This window comes from Perissodus microlepis, chromosome 22 (genome assembly GCF_051167445.1).
Source record: "Perissodus microlepis isolate ML-2025 ecotype Zambia chromosome 22, ASM5116744v1, whole genome shotgun sequence".
NCBI lineage: Eukaryota > Metazoa > Chordata > Actinopteri > Cichliformes > Cichlidae > Perissodus > Perissodus microlepis.
The window spans coordinates 27,030,838-27,047,159 of NC_140481.1; the positions used below are offsets into that span (position 1 = coordinate 27,030,838).

At 40.9% G+C, this 16,322-nt stretch overlaps 1 protein-coding gene across 4 annotated transcripts; it reads right to left on the reverse strand.

Annotated features, from left to right (window-relative positions):
• Window positions 1-3,281: 3,281 nt before the first annotated feature.
• LOC146363363 (uncharacterized) lies at window positions 3,282-14,732 on the reverse strand. Of its 4 annotated transcripts, XR_014799288.1 has the most exons (13): window positions 14,693-14,732; window positions 14,520-14,594; window positions 13,752-13,862; window positions 13,001-13,075; window positions 12,715-12,780; window positions 12,517-12,576; window positions 12,301-12,360; window positions 11,992-12,143; window positions 11,783-11,892; window positions 11,306-11,404; window positions 5,463-6,095; window positions 4,141-5,384; window positions 3,282-4,063 (listed from the first exon to the last, which is right to left on the reverse strand). XR_014799288.1 is itself a non-coding variant. In XM_084920082.1 (11 exons), the coding sequence occupies exons 2-11, from the start codon at window positions 14,548-14,550 to the stop codon at window positions 6,092-6,094; spliced, it is 768 nt and encodes a 255-aa protein (XP_084776208.1). In that variant the 5' UTR covers window positions 14,551-14,594; window positions 14,693-14,732; the 3' UTR covers window positions 3,282-6,091. The 4 variants fall into 4 exon arrangements, 2 of the variants coding, with proteins under 2 accessions (XP_084776208.1, XP_084776207.1); XR_014799287.1 differs by having other exon boundaries at window positions 4,141-6,095; XM_084920082.1 differs by having other exon boundaries at window positions 3,282-6,095.
• Between the last annotated feature and the right edge of the window lie 1,590 nt (window positions 14,733-16,322).

The following is a 16,322-nucleotide window of genomic DNA, read 5'->3' on the forward strand; positions in this document are numbered from 1 at the left end:
CACACCTGTGAAGTGAAACCATTTCAGGTGACAACATCATGAAGCTCATTGAGAGAAGGGCAAGGGTTTGCAGCGCAGTCAACAAAGCAAAGTCAACAAAGCACATTCACGAATCTGAAATTTGAAGCATATTTAGAGTTCTGTAGCAAAGAGAAAAGTTGATAATTTTGTATATCTTGCTTCATATATTTGATGTTTTTAGTATGTATCTACAATATAGAAAGTAGTAAAAATAAAGGAAAAAACATTAAATGAGAAGGCATGCCCAAACTTTTGACTGCTGGTGTAGTTTCAGTATCATCAAGGTCACTTAAGTTCTGCTGGTCCAGCAGTAGTTGGTCTGATTTAATGCAGGAATCATTTCAGATCTTGATTGGCTTAAGTAACTTGCTCATCTATGCGGTTTATCTATTTATAGGGTTTTTATTATTGTGCATTTGTGTCTTAAAAACATTTTATAGATTCAAACTTTTCATCATTTTAAACATACTACAGAATTAATTTCAAGAGGCTCAGAGCAGGTAAAAAAGTAACACATTGTTTATTATAATTTCTCAAACTGCACATCTACAGCTCAAAGCAATATCCATTCATTTTCTGCAGTTGTTTTTTTTTCTTGTTATTTTATTAAATTTTTAAATTAAACAGTTTTTGGATGGAAGCTTGATAGTTTGAGGTGTTAGCTGTCAGGGTGAGCTGTGTGGTAAGACCCAAAACACAGGACTCAGAGACGGAATAATTAGGGCAGCTTCATTGGCTGTGGAAAAAAAAAAACAAAAAAAAAAACAAAAAAACAAAAAAACCAAACCCCAAACAAAAAAACAACAAAAAAAAAAACAAAAAAAAAAAAACAAACAAACATTTTTTTTAAATTTATTTTATTTATTTTTTAAGTGACAGGTAATTTCAAATGGAATATTTCTATCAGCCCACACACACAAAATGTTTGTCACGCAGTGTGTTGCTAGCTAAAGGTCGAGTTGCTGTATTTCACAATGAGAAAACAAAGAGCCAACTTCACTCAGATATCAAGAAAGATAAGAAAGACAGGACAGGAGAGGAAGAAGAGAGGTTGGATTTAAAGTTAAGGATTGCTCAGTTGGGTTTGATAAAGTGCAGATTTAAAGCTTGTAAGTTCTCATGTGTTGAAATACATACACAGGTTAGTTTGCTGTACTGTGACGGATTTAAAGTAACGAACAGTGTGCGAGTTGTACAGTAGCTTGGGTTTCGTTTTCAGAGTTAATCTCTAGTATGCTTGAAGTAACCTAACATGGATTTTAGCTGTTGATGCTGAGATTTATTGACTGAATTTCATCTTCCCCAACTTTATACAGCCTAGAAAATAAGACAGCATAAATAGTGTACTGTCAGTGTAGAGGATTGAAATCAGCCAGGACAACTCATGACACATCTGCTTCCAATTTGTCGAATTCTGTTGTGTACATCCACAAAGCAGCAGCTAATCACAGCCTGTACACCAAGAAAATCTACTGGAGCTCTCAATAGAAATTGTGAATTGTGATTATTTTACTCACACTGAGCCATTACAACTAATTTTAGGGTTCCCCCACCTGCTGAGACTGTACACATTTTCCTGTTTAGAGGCAAACTCACCGTCTACAATGTAGGCAATAGAAAATAAATAGTGTTTATTTTCCTTCTTTTTCTTTAGATTCAAGCTGAGTATAATTAGAATAAATGAAGGTTAGACTAAAGTTTGCATTCCTATCTACTGATATTATTTTATCATTATGTTAATATAGCACCAGGTTCAGTTAGTTTGGACAAAATAGAAAAGTCCTCCAAAGAGCTAATTTTTACTTTGAGTACATTTTAGAGCTTGACTAAAGAAATTGTATCACTACTTCAACTTTTACTGGAGTATTTAACAGCAGTATTTGTACTTTTACTTAATTACAGAATGTCTATACTTTTGCCAACTTTGCTTTTGTTATACAAAAACTGTCACGGTTTGCCAGGGCAAGCCGTGGGGAATGTTGGAGAAAGGACCCAAACGCTGGACTTAGTGGAATAAGCAGTGGGTTTATTTACAGTGAGGTAAATGTACACCGCACACCAAACCCAGGGCGGGCGGCGGGGGGGTCCAGGACGGAGGGCCCCAAAACCTCTCTGCTAAACAGCCACCACAAAGCAACAAAAGAAAAACACAGTTCAACAGTCCAATCCCCCGGTCCAGTGGCAGCAAACACAGTTCCGGCGGCCGACCCGCAGGACGGCAAAACAAGCGGGACCTGCTGTGGGTCAGGCAGTGGCGGCAAAACAGTTCAGGTGGCCTACCTCTAACCCCTTGATGGAAACGCAGCAGCTCCGGCGGGCGGCCACGGGTCCGGTGGCGGCGCTGCTTCTCCGGCGGCCTGCCCCGGGTCCGACGGCGACGGCGCTGCCCCTCCGGCGGCCTGCCCCGGGTCCGACGGCGACGGCGCTGCTCCGGTGAGCAACAGCGAAGTGTGGCACATGGCCTATGACGTGCTGGTCGCTGACGTGGGCGTCCCTCCGGCTCGCTTACCTTCGGCTGAGCGGGTCCCTCCGGCTCACTGAGGTCTTCTGCTGGCAGCACGGGCTCCTCCCGGTCCCTCCGGTTCGTTGAACTCCTCAACCGGTGGCTCGTTGAACTCCTCAACCGGTGGCTCGTTGAACTCCTCAACCGGTGGCTCGTTGAACTCCTCAACCGGTGGCTCGTTGAACTCCTCAACCGGTGGCTCGTTGAACTCCTCAACCGGTGGCTCGTTGAACTCCTCAACCGGTGGCTCGTTGAACTCCTCAACCGGTGGCTCGCTGAGCTCCGGCCCCGGCTCGCTGAGCTCCGGCCCCGGCTCGCTGAGCTCCGGCCCCGGCTCGCTGAGCTCCGGCCCATGCTCGCTGAGCTCCGGCCCATGCTCGCTGAGCCGCTCCTCGGCGCGAGCTCCTCCGGCCCCTGCTCGCTGAGCCGCTCCTCGGCGCGAGCTCCTCCGGCCCCTGCTCGCTGAGCCGCTCCTCGGCCGGTGGCGCGAGCTCCTCCGGCCCCTGCTCGCTGAGCCGCTCCTCGGCCGGTGGCGCGAGCTCCTCCGGCCCCTGCTCGCTGAGCCGCTCCTCGGCCGGTGGCGCGAGCTCCTCCGGCCCCTGCTCGCTGAGCCGCTCCTCGGCCGGTGGCGCGAGCTCCTCCGGCCCCTGCTCGCTGAGCCGCTCCTCGGCCGGCGGCGCGAGCTCCTCCGGCCCCCGCTCGCCGAGCTGGGCAGGTCCGGGTGGCGACATAGCAGCCGGTGAAAAAGTTGGCAGAATGGTGGCTGCAGGCAGATGAGACGACGGCGGTGCTACAGCTGCAGATGGTGAAGCAGCGAGTGGTGTGGAGACCTCTGACCGAGGTGATGTTACCTGCGCTGTCGGCTCGTCCACTGCAGACACAAACACAGATGGTGAGGGAAATGGAAAATTGTCCGTACTACTCACCACAGCCGGCTCTTGAGATGTCCGTGGATCAGGCTGCGGTGAGGAACGCCGGCGGCGCGAACGTCGTTTCGTGTAGATGTCGGGGCCGGCGTCTCAGGCTGTGAAACCACCAGCTGTCCGGGCCGGTGAGCAGCCTGAGGAGGAGAGTGGAGGTGGAGGGTGGAAAGCAGGAAGTCCATGACGATTGGATTGAGATCGTCAACCAGCCAGGGAAATTTAAAAAGAGTCTCCTGCAGCCGCCTCTCCACGGCACGACGCAAACCTTCCGCGGGCTTCTCCCACCATAACTCACAGAGTCTGTAAACCCTGTCCATAATCTCCCTCCTGAGCCTCTCCTCAGAGACCGCTGGGTCCATGTCTGGCAGGATCGTTCTGTCACGGTTTGCCAGGGCAAGCCGTGGGGAATGTTGGAGAAAGGACCCAAACGCTGGACTTAGTGGAATAAGCAGTGGGTTTATTTACAGTGAGGTAAATGTACACCACACAATAAATCTCCAAAGTGCTCCCTCGACTCCCGTGACGTGTCTTCTCCTAAGTGCTGGTATTTCGTGCTCTCTGCCCCTGTGCCTTCGCACACCCCGTGTGTCTTGCAGTCCTGTGTTCCGCTGTCCTCCTGAGGAAAAACACAGACACAGCCGTTATGGCACCAACTCCAGCAGGCATACACTGAACAGCACTTTAAACACTGACATGGAGTCTAACTCAACGATCCTGCGCCGGAGGAAGCTCCATCGCTCTGTTAAGTAGCTCCCCCGACGAGCCTGATCAGAAGCAGGTGTGTGGGAACCTAGGCGTGACCAGCAGCTGGCAGGGCCACACCCCTCAGGCCTGCAGGTGGCTGTCCTTCATCCTCCAGCCACACACACGTACACACACCAGCATGGAACACGAGAGCACAGTGCAGCAGACATACATCCAATAATAATAATAATAATAATAATAATAATAAAGGTCCACACTGTTCACGGACCCCGAGTCCCCGGAACCGGATCCGTGACAAAAACAACAAAAACTTTATTTCTGGTTGCTGTATGTAGTCTTGTAGATTGTCTTCACATTTTGAAAGATTTTTCATTTGTTACAGTTCAAACAGTCAGCCATAGTTGTTGTGTATAGTATTTTTAGTCTTACTGTAAACATTCCCCTCCTCCTTTAAATTGTGGTAAGTCAGATAGCTGTGGAAACCATAGCTGCATTAACCAAACAGGAAACAACAACAAAGTTCACGGAAGAAACCACACGTTGAAGTGTTACACAGCCCCTTTTGCTTGTTTGTTTCTTCTTTGTTGAACTAAATATCAAATATATCAAATACACTGATATGTTAAAGGACTGAATGTGTAATATAGTTTGGTCTTAATTTATGTGCAGATTAGGGATGGTATTGATAAGATTTTCACGATTCCGATTCCATTTTCGATTCTGTTTAACGATTCGATTCTTTATCGATTCTCTTATCGATTCTTTTTAAAAAAGGAGAACACTAAGTTCGATTAGCTTAGAACTTTGTTTTATATCTTCTCTTTGAACAAGATAGAAATTTAGGAGTAACATGGCCTTACAAACCCAACAGTGAGATCTTAAGAGATCCACAGCCTACGGCTCTTCAATGGGGTGTCACAGGGTCCCCAGGAAAAAAAAAATGTAAATGTAAAATAATAAAATAAATATTCTTCTGTAGCAATAACAAAGTATAACATAAATTATTCAGTAGCAATTACACAAGAATATTCAGTAATGTCCCTGCCTACAATTAAACACATTCACTTACCGAAAATCATCTGCTGTGGCAAATGGGTTCAAGCCTTTGAACACAAACTTAGTCACTGCTCGGTGACATTCGTCTATCCTGGCCTGAAAGGAGACGCTACCGGTAGACTGCAGCGAGAACTGCCAGCATCTGAGCCAGACTCTGTCTGTCTCATCACGGTCACCTAAATGCACAGTAATGGCAGGTTTTGTAAAAAGGCAGATCGCGCTAACATAATATGCACTGTTAGTTGATTATTTACCTGCCGCATTAATGGGAGAGGACGTGCAAACGTTACCGCTGCTGCTGGGTTGAGATTCACGAGTCCAGAGCGGAATTAAAAACACGACATTCATTTAAGGTCATCACGTGTTTTGTGAGCAAATGCTTTTGCATATTCGTAGTGTTTCCTCCGTTAAATGAAATATCTACTTTGCAAGTATTGCAAGTTGCCCTGTTGTCATCCATTCTCGTAAAGTATGACCAAACTTTTGAGCGTTTAAGCCGCTTAGGCGCCGTATTTCCTGCCAGGTAAATGACGTTCCACAACGTGGTGACGTCATTCGGGGCGACTGGAATCGATAAGGGAATCGTTTGCAAAAATGGCAAACAATTCCAAGGAATTGAAACAGTGGGAACCGGTTCTCAACAAGAACCGGTTTTCGATACCCATCCCTAGTGCAGATAGTATTGTTTTATCTTTGCATACTTGTTTTAACCTATAAAAATCAGTTTTGTTTTTCAGATTTGACCTTTATCAGCACATGAAATGTTCTTACCCTCTGTATAGCTCTGTGAACAGCTTTTCACACCTTGGCATCAACATCCTGACCTCAGATATTCCGGTGAACAGAAATGTGAACAGAAACAAGGGGCTTGTCCGGAATGGCTTCACCTATGACACATGAAAAACATTGTGAATCTTCATGTTTTTAGGAAGGTTCAGACGAACAGTCACTGGATTAATGACAGACCGTACGTCAAACGGCCTAATGAACGGAGGGGCTAGTTTCTTTGATTCAATTCGTAGAGGTACGTACTTGTATAAGAGCCGGACTTTCTGGCCAACTTGATAGGTGTCAGCTGGAACAAGCTGACGATTTGCTAGAAGTTTATTCTGTCCAGCTGACCTGAATAGAGTGCTCCGTGTGGTTCTACAAAAACTGTGACAGTGGCGCATGTTATGCTGCATGAAAGATACTGCTAGTATCCCTTCAGTGATGGACAGTGCAGGGGTAGGTTCCCCTAGGAAAGCCTCAAATGAAGAGACTCCAGTGGCTGCAGATGTCATTAAATTGTGAGTGTACTCCACCCATGCCAACTGGGAAACCCACGTGGACTGGTTTGACGAGGCCACACACCAAAGAACCGCCTACAGCTCCTGGTTGGCCCTCTCTGCTTGGCTGTTGGTCTGCAGATGAAACCCAGAAGACAAGTTGACTTGGCTCACTATTTCCATACAGAACTCCTTCCACACACACGAGATGTTAACTGGGACCCTGATTTGACATAATATCTTGAGGAATGCTGTGTAATCGAAAAACAAGGTCTCTTAACAGTGTAGCAGTCTCAAGAGTGGTGGGCAACCTGGGTAAGGCAACAAAGTGGTTGTTTTAGAAAAACAATGATGGTTAGAATAGTGGTGTTACCTGATGGAGGTAAGCCAGTAACGAAATCCAAAGCTGTGAGACCTTGGCCTCTTGGGCGTAGGAAGAGGTAGAAGGCCAGCGGGACGGCGTCTTGTACTAGAGATGGCAACCAAAATAGATGTTTCGAAAATAGACGTTTCCCGGGTGACAGACGAATCTGTCTGTGTGCACCCAGCGGATGACTAAAAACACGAGGAAGCAGGGGTTGTTGGGTATTGTGGTGTGTTTCATGTGTGGCTGGCAGCTTGTGAGCTGCAACCGCAGTAAATAAAGTGGCTCAAAACAACACTCTCTGGACTCGCCGTGTGTCTATCACACCACAGTGGTGCCGAAACCCAGGAGGTGGCACGGCGGGTCCTTACCAGAGTCAGGGAAGGGAGGAGCTGCCCCAGATGCTGGCTGAAATGGCGGCCACCCAGCGGAAGCAGGTGGCGGGGGCGCCGCCGGCGGAAAGAGCTGCGGGACAGGACTAGGCTGAGCGCCACCTGGGGCGAAATGCGGAGCTGGCGATGCAGCTCCAGGCTTGGTCGACACCGCTGTCGCCAACCCCAGGTTGTTGGGGATTGTGGTGTGTTGCATGTGCGGCTGGCAGCTTGTGAGCTACAGTTGTGGTAAATAAAATGGTTCAAAACAACACTCTCTGGACCCGCTGTGTCTCTGTCACACCACATTGGGCTTCTCCTTTTCTGAAGCCTCATGATGTGGGTGGAACTGGTGTGAAAGAGCTTCTGGCTTTGTGATCCAAGATCCAGATCTGTTGGTGATAGTTAAGTTGAATCTGGTGAAACAGGGCCCACCTGACTTGATGGGCATTCGGGCGCTTGGCAGCTTGTGGGCAAGTCAGGTTCTCATGATCCATCCAGATGAGCATGGGGTGTTCATTTCCCTCCAACCAATGCCTCCACTCTTCTAGAACCAACTTGACATGATCGCCCACATCATAGTTTTGCTCTGACCAAGAGAGATGTCGAGAGATAAAAGCACATGGATACAATTTGCCTTTGGTGCATTCTGAGAGGACAGCCTTCACGCCAGAATCAGAGGTGTCCACTTCCACCACAAATGGTTTGCTGAGGTCTTGCTGGACCAGGATGGTGGAGGAGAAAAGCTGCTTGAGTTGATTAAAAGTGTCTGGGGCTCAGGCCACTCCACCACGGCCCTAATCTTGGCCGGGTCTGCCCGGAGCTGACCCTGCTCCACAATGAAGCCCAGGAAAGAAAGTGTTTGCATGTGGAAATCACACTTCTCACCTTTGACAAATAGGCAATTTTCCAGAAGGTGCTGTAAGACGAGACGGATGTGGTTCACATGGTGGGAGTGAGTCTTGGAAAAGATGAGAATGTCATCCAGATAGACAAAAACAAAATGGTTAAAGTCCCTCAGAACATCATTCACCAGAGCTTGGAAAACAGCTGGTGCATTGGTCAAACCAAATGGCATGACAAGATACTCGAAGTGACCTAGGTGAGTGTTGAAGGCAGTCTTCCATTCATCACCTTTTAGGATTCTGACCAAGTGGTGGAGGTCCAGTTTAGTGAAACTGGGGGCTCTAACATCCCGATGTTGTTATTGTTTAAACAGTTGTAGGGCCATGGGAAGTTAACTAAAATACTGTTCTTGTATATTTTTAATATGTCTTATTTAATATTTATTAGGTAAATTTTCACAGTATTTGAACCTTGTGCTTAGTGGTGAGCCATCAATCTACAACTATCTGCCCCTTTCTGCGGATTCTGTCAGTTCTTCTCAAAGGAGTCAAAATGTTATTTCTCACAGGAACATTATCTGAAAAAGATTTTTCAAACATTGTTGAACATTTGATTAAAATCCCAAAAGGTTGATTCTGTTCATCTGGATGTAATTTTCATTGCAAGAATTTGATTAATATGTTTTCTTGGAAAATGAAATGCCAGTGTTATGGGTATGTTTGCTAGGAGAGTGCTAGGTGACATTCAGGGAATGTTCTGTGACTGTTTGCTGAATGTTCAATCCAACCCCTACCTGCAAAAAAAAGTAGTGGCATAGCTTGTTTGTCTATTAATCTCTCTTAGTAGTACACCCATATGTGCTCCAGCGTAACACAACAAAAAGGAGGACAGCACCACCTTGTGGCACTATTTGGCAACTGTAATTCACAAGCAGGCACTACGTCTTCTGTGATGCTATGTCAAAAACTGTATGTTCAACTGTTTAATACCACTTTTTAGGGCAGAATGAGATGGTGGGTCCAGTGGTGTCCAGTCTGGCCTCAGTCCAACACAAGAGAGAAGGAGAAAGCACATTATTTTAATATCAGGGATCTCAAACTCCATTTCTTGAGGGCCGGTGTCCTGCAACTTTTCTTTGTGTCCCTGTTGACACTCCCAGCAGGACACGCACCACTGGCAGACATCTGTTCAAATGCCCGGGCAATAAAATCAAAGCATTATTTGCTCCTGTCACAGTACTAGGTCTGTGACCCAGTATTTCTGTTTCATTCTTTGTGATTATATTATTTGATGATTGTTGATTCATGGTTTTGGTTCTCTTGTTTTCTGTGTGTGTTATATTCTTGGTACCTTGGATTTAGGTTTCTGTTACTTTGCCTTCCCCATATCCCATGTCTAGTTACTCTTGTCTCCATGTTCCTTCTGCCTCCCAACTCACTCGTGTCTTTTGTCACTCCTGTCACTGTGCCACCGTGTTCTCTTTGTTCAGTGTCAAGTCTGTGTCTCTGTCTTATACTTCCTGTTTTACTTTGATGATCCATTGTCTCATGTCAGTGTTGCTAGTTTTTCTTCCCCTTGGTGTTGTCATGTTTGATTACTCCCGGCTGTCCTCTCCTCCTGTGTCTCATTCCCTTGTTATCCCTCAGTGTATTTAAGCCCTGTGTTTTCCTTGCTCTTTGTCGTGTTGTACCCTCATTTTGCTGTGTGTTTTTCTTCCGTGTTTCTTAGTTTCTGGTTCTTGAGTCCAGTTTTGTTCCTAGTTTCATTTTCAGATTTTGGTTTGTTTTTGTTAAGTGTATTTTGTAAAAAGTTTGTTCAGCATTACAGCTGCTGTTTTTAGTTTTCATTCTGTGTCTGTGACTCCTGCAATTGGGTCCTATCCTGCCTGCCATGCAGCACACCATGACAGCTCCAGTCTTTATTTTTGTGAAATATTTGGACTGAACCCTTCAGACCACTCTCTTTTTTGTCCCTTCAGTCTATTACAGTTTGTAAAGCTTTTTAAAAAACAGACTATTTTTCAATATTTTTAATCATCTTATTGTAATCAGTAAATTAAAGCCCCATTTTTAATATTTATTGCTGTAACAGACCTGGAGCTTTGAGCATTTCTCTCAGTGGCCTGTTGTTGACAGCAATGTGCTGTCCAACGTGTACCACACTATTGTAGTTTTGTTTAAATCAGGTGATTTTAGAGACCATGTGATGAGTTTTATGTTTCAGCTCTTCATCACTAGGTTTCTTTTTTTGCTTGTTGATGGCTACCAAAATTATCTGGTTGAGGTGCAACTTGCTAAGGAACATTTAACCGAATATTAGTGGAGATGTGTGTGTATATTTGAGTCTGAATGCATGCTTTGATGTAGATTAGAGAAAATCCACCCAGTTCTTCGTTTTAAAGTCATTAAAGATGGATGCTGTACAATCGTTCCATGTTGGAAATAGAACAGTTTGAAGAAATAATTAAAAGCACCCAAATTAACACGATATTCATGCCAGTCATGAGTGTATGTAAACATGACCACAAATTCTAAAAACAAGTCTTGGCACGGTGAGCTGTTGTCTATCTTCAGTCTTTTCAAAAATAAATAATTGTGAGAACTTCATGTTTCAAAGTTTTGGAAAAATGCTGAAGGATGAATAGGAGATTTTTTTTTTCTGCTGCATGCTTTAACATTTGTTTTATTGTAACTGGATTCACATAAAACTACTTATTCTGAGTAACACTGAAGTCTCTTTATGTAGTTTAATTTAATTTTCTTACAGGCAGAATTTTCAGATATTGACCTGCAGCACCATCTGCCTCATCAGTGTTTGTTTTGACTTCAGGCTCATTTGTCTTTAGATGTAGTACTTTTCTTTAATATAGATACACAAAACATATTTAATTTCAAAAGACTGTGCAGCAGACAGTTCAATAACACATTATCCAGGAAATTATTTCTGTAAAAAAACAATTTCCCTGGTCGCATTACACTTTTAGCACATAATACATGAATAAGAAAATCAAGCACAAAATAATCATTCACATTTATTTCATTATAAACAGTGTCTATATTTTTTTCCTTTAAACATTTCTGAATGGAAGCTTTAAATGTTTGCAGCATTAGCTTTGGAAAAATTGTCCCTAATGTGTCCTTTACTTCCACTGTTTTTCTTTTTTATGCTGAACTGAATTTTAGACACACACAGCCACAGCTGCTTTCTCACAAATACTTCTAATAGTTAATTTGCAGGAAATATCATACCAAAGCATTATCCCCACTTGCACCATTGTCACACAGTCCTCTCCATCAGGATCTTCATTGGGCATATTATTTGGCTCAGTAAAGTACCAAAATGTCAACCTATGGAATGAAGAACAGAAAGGACATTAACTGTAAAAGTTAAAGTTGAACTTTGATTTTGAAAATGGACAATTTTTTTTTTTGCCACGGCTGCATGTCATAAAATCAGTTTCCTTTTTTCCATATGTATGTATATATATATATATATATATATATATATATATATATATATATATATGTATATATATATATGTATGTATGTGTATATATATATATATATATATATATATATATATATATATATATATATATATATATATATGTATGTATGTGTATATATATATATATATATATATATGTATGTATGTGTATATATATATAAATAAACACACATATATGTGTATGTGTGTGTGTGTGTGTGTGTGTACTGAATCAAACCTTTCATTTAGTGGGGAGCCATCCACCCACAACCATCTGCCCTCTTCTGCTAAGTCTGTCAGTCCGATCCAGAAAGGGATTTTTTGTTGAACATTTTTCCCCAAGAAATTCTAAACAGGAACATTTGATTAAATTATTTTGGGAATCTTTCACTTCTGTGATGATGAAACATCAGGGTGAGAACATGAACCTGCAGAAATGTCTTATACCTGCTCTTCTTTGCTGTCTATCTTAACCAGGTCTCCTCCTTTAGTTTTACATACAGTTCTGCTCTCATTCCAGGAGGATGAATTGGTGGAGAAGTAATAGCAATTTCCTCCATGTTCCTTCCAGTCATCCTCACATTTATAACATGGTTCATCTTTGAAGAGATTACGTCAAACACTTTAGTCAGGTGGAAGAAATCACTGTTGACGACTGACCTGCAGTTACAATCTAACGTACTGTTTGTGTCAGTCCATCAATGTTTCTTTAATCAGAGGATAAAAAATATATCAAAGAAAAAATATAAAACTTACTCATAGTTATATCAGGAAGTTGTGGGGTTGTAGTCGGTATTGTGCTGTAAGATTGTTTTACTGTTATAGAGAAGAGATGAAGTTTTTTTTTAAATATTTGCAAAATTTTCAGCACGATCATCTATTTTTTGATTTGGCAGCAACAGGATGCTCCTTTGATCCTGTTTCCTTAATCAGAGGATAAAAAACACATCAAAGACAAAATATAAAACTTACTCATGTTTATTTCAGGAGGTTGTGGGCTTGTAGTTTGTATTGGGCTGCACGGTTGTGTTACTGTTATAAAAAAAGAGATAAAAAAATGATTTTCATCGATTTTTCAGGCAGGAGGATGGTCCTTGTGTCATACAGCTGTATATTTGTTTATTCAATTGTTTTCTGCAGATACAAATGTGTTCAAAATTCATAACGTACTAATTTTTACTCCAGGCTCCGGGCATGTGGGCTGCACTGTACTACATGGTTTGATTTCAGGTATCTCTACAAAAAACCAAAAAACAAATTAAAAAACAGGCTTAAAAAGAATAATTATTCATCAGGATCAGTTATGAGAATCACCATAACTTAAATATTAAAATGTTGGAAAAAAATGCTAAGCAACATTTAATAATATTAATAATAATGTGTGTTATGTGATTAAATTCCAGAGGTCAGAAACAGAAGTTTAGTACAAAATTACAGTGTAGTCTCATGTTCTTACCTGTGACAGCTTTTACAGTTTCCTGCTTCATTTCAAGGTTTCTGAGCATGTCCCTGGTTTTCAAAAGCTCCAACACTTATTAAAACAAGAAAAATAAGAAAAGACAAAAATCTATCAGTAATATTTTCGGTTTCACTTTATCTCTTTATCTACATTTGATTTTGCAGATTTCACAGCCAATGAGACAGTTGTTGTTACCAGAACCTCTTATTTCAGTTCACCTGTAGTGCTGATTTATTCACATTTGAGCAGGCTTTGGTAGCATGCAGGTAAAGAATATGTGCATATAACCAGAGAGCAAAGTAACTTTTTTAATCTTAAAATCTTTGGCTACTTTAATATTTAATTTTTAATTGAATATAATTTTTTATATATATGCTAGCCTTAACATTTAATAAAGTTAATGTGTTAAAAATAAGAAGCTAGCTAGGTATTCTTCTTTCATCGATGGCTACAAGATTCATGAAGAAGAATGTCTGAGTCACAGTTTAATTATGATTTTTAACTTAGCGTACAAATAAAAATAATAACATATTAATTACGACAAAAATCATGAGCTAAAAAGCATAGTTCCCCCACAGAGTAAAACACATTCATAAGTGGTTGTGTTATCCATCCAATTTATGGTTTAGGTCACAACTCAAAAGTTTTTCCTTCACAATTTTATAGTAAACATTCTGATTGTTAATAAATTTATGGTAAATCAGACACTTATTTAATTAAAGCTACATGAATTAAATTACAAACTCACAGAGATAAGTTACCACAAGAGCCGATACCAGGAGAACACAGACAACCAGCACGGCCACTCTGAGCTTTAACGCATTGTTTGGTTTTGCATGTTGGGAGTCAAGAGCTTCACCTGATTTAGAGGAGACAGAAAGTGAACACACAAGTACATAAACATTTAATAAACAGTTCTAACTCTAGTGCATCTGAGGACAGATGCAAAGATATTACACTGCTTAATGTCATTTCAGTGTTTGTCTAGTACAAAAGTTTAAAATAGGTGAGAACCACAGCTGGATTAGACCAACGGGAAACATGAAACACTGCATATTACAGAACAACATGGTTGCCTTTGTTATTTTTTCTTCATAAATGAGGTTTTTCATATTTTTGTATGATAAAACCCAGAAAACAGGCTTAAGATATTTTACCCAAAAGAGTATTGTTTAATTTCAGAACACGTTACGTTGTATGAAAACAGCGTTGTTCACAAAAAGTGTGTATTTTCTCCTCCCTGTTGATTTACCACCACACTAGGTCCCACTAGGAGCTCAGTCTGAGTGGAGTTTTTTTCTCCTCCTCTTACCTCATGTTATGTACTTTCGTTGTTGTTTTTTTTTCCTATCAGCCTACTTTTCTGACATGTCTCCCCAATGTGATGTTTGTGTAAAGTTGGTCAGAAAGTTCCTTTGTAAGTGCGCACGTGCCATTAGCGTGCTGCCTGCTGTAACCCTAATTTCCTTCGGGATTAATAAAGTATTCTGATTCTGATTCTGATTAATGTTCTTACCTTCTATGTATTTCTGTGGACGGCTGATCATGCTGAGGCTTCAAGCTCCTGACTTCAGAGTTAGTCCAACTGTGTCTGAATCACAATAAAAAAACAACAAACCAATTATTTTAATCAATTCCTTCAATATTTACTGAAAATTTAGCATCAAGCTTCACCTCTGCGACCCTCACCTCAGGCTTTTCAAAGAGAAGTGAAGCACAACACCTTTCACAGCTGTCTGTTAAAAAAAACAAACTTCCTGATGACTTTAAAGGATGGGGAGGAGGGTCTATCTACAGCACAGCTCATCTATTTCAAGACAAATTCAAAGAGATACTAGAGCACAACAAATTATTTCAGCGACAAAGCTTTTCAAACATCAGTTAAAAAACCTGCTCAACACTAATGAGCTGTACGAAAACTCGTTTCAGTTCGTTAAGCTACAAGTATGACAAATATTATCATTAAAACTTCAATATTTGTGTTTATTTAACTTAAACACAACAATAAAATATAACAAGTGGAACAGAAGACCAGTTACTGTATATTTAACAATAAGAATAAATGTTATGTTAGGAACTTTTATGCCTTTCTGGCTTAGATTGTTGGATATTAGTGTAATATAACATGCTAAACATTTTCTTGTGCATGAATCAAGTTGTGTTTTGATTTTTGTCAGAAACTTTGAATTTTAGTTTTTCACAATAAACTTTCAAATGTTGATGAAAAGACATTTCTGTCCTGCTTGTTTACTATTTACTACTTTACTACTTCACAGTGTAGCTTTATGCAGCTACAATGACATTAAATGTGTTTGTCAATTATTAAGATTTCTCTCACTGCACTTTATCTACACTCCACATTTCAATAACAATTTAATTTGTCTTTCATTTAAAATTATAAAATTAATTATTTTCAGTATCATCATGGTCAGCTAAGCTCTGGTGGTCCATTTTTAGTTAATATGATTTAAAACAACAAAAATATGATTTAGTAATAATGGCAGTTTATTCTAAGTTTTGTTCCCAACTTTCTTTGAAAAAGTAATAAATGTTTTGAGAGAAAAAAAAAAAACGTAATAAGAAAAGCTGGGTAATAATGGATGTGTGCCATCATATCAAATTGCACTGATGGTCCAAGTTTAATCCAGTTTTATAGTATAGTATAGGAGTATCCCATTCTTACCCGTGATATTGCAGTTTTACAAACTTCAAGGTTTGTGACTTTTTCTGTGGTTTTTTTGAGCTCAAACAACTGTTTAAGAAATTTAATGCAAATCTATAGCATTTTAGATTCACTAAACTTGATAAAAATACATCAGATTAAAAATTAGCAATTCAGCCTAATTCTTTAGTACCTTTCTAGCATCTGTTTTAATTCTGCTTCTACAACTCACTAGTTGTATAGAGGAAATTTAATCATAAAACCATCCATTCTCTTCTGACAACAATTTAGCTTTGGGGGCTGCATAGGCACAAAACATTTTGTGAATTAAATTTAGTAACATATAATCAACAAACAAAAGTGTTTGTTGTATTAAGAAAATCCCTTCTTCAAATCTCTGGAGTATCATTTAAATCATTTATAAATCATTTAAAGAGGTGGGGAAAACATTTAAACATTACAGAAGATGCGTTTCTGAAAGTCCTGCAACTAAGTTTAAGGTTATATATATCCTCCACGGGAGGACTTCTTCAGTGCCATGTTGCTACACAGAACAGAACAGCTACCTGAAGTCTGCTCCTACAGATTTGATTATCTTGTTAATAGTGTTACATCCTCACTATGCACATCTTTGGATACTGTGGCTCCTCTGAAAAT

What these genes read in the sequence shown, in the direction of transcription:
- LOC146363363 (XM_084920081.1), bottom strand. Translation starts at nt 14,550, where the DNA reads ATGATCAGCCGTCCACAGAAATACATAGAAG. An exon ending in AACTGTAAAAGCTGTCACAG is followed by an intron (nt 12,781 to 13,000) that starts GTAAGAACATGA and finishes GGTTTTTTGTAG; the next exon opens with AGATACCTGAAATCAAACCA. An exon ending in ACCTCCTGAAATAAACATGA is followed by an intron (nt 12,361 to 12,516) that starts GTAAGTTTTATA and finishes TCTCTATAACAG; the next exon opens with TAAAACAATCTTACAGCACA.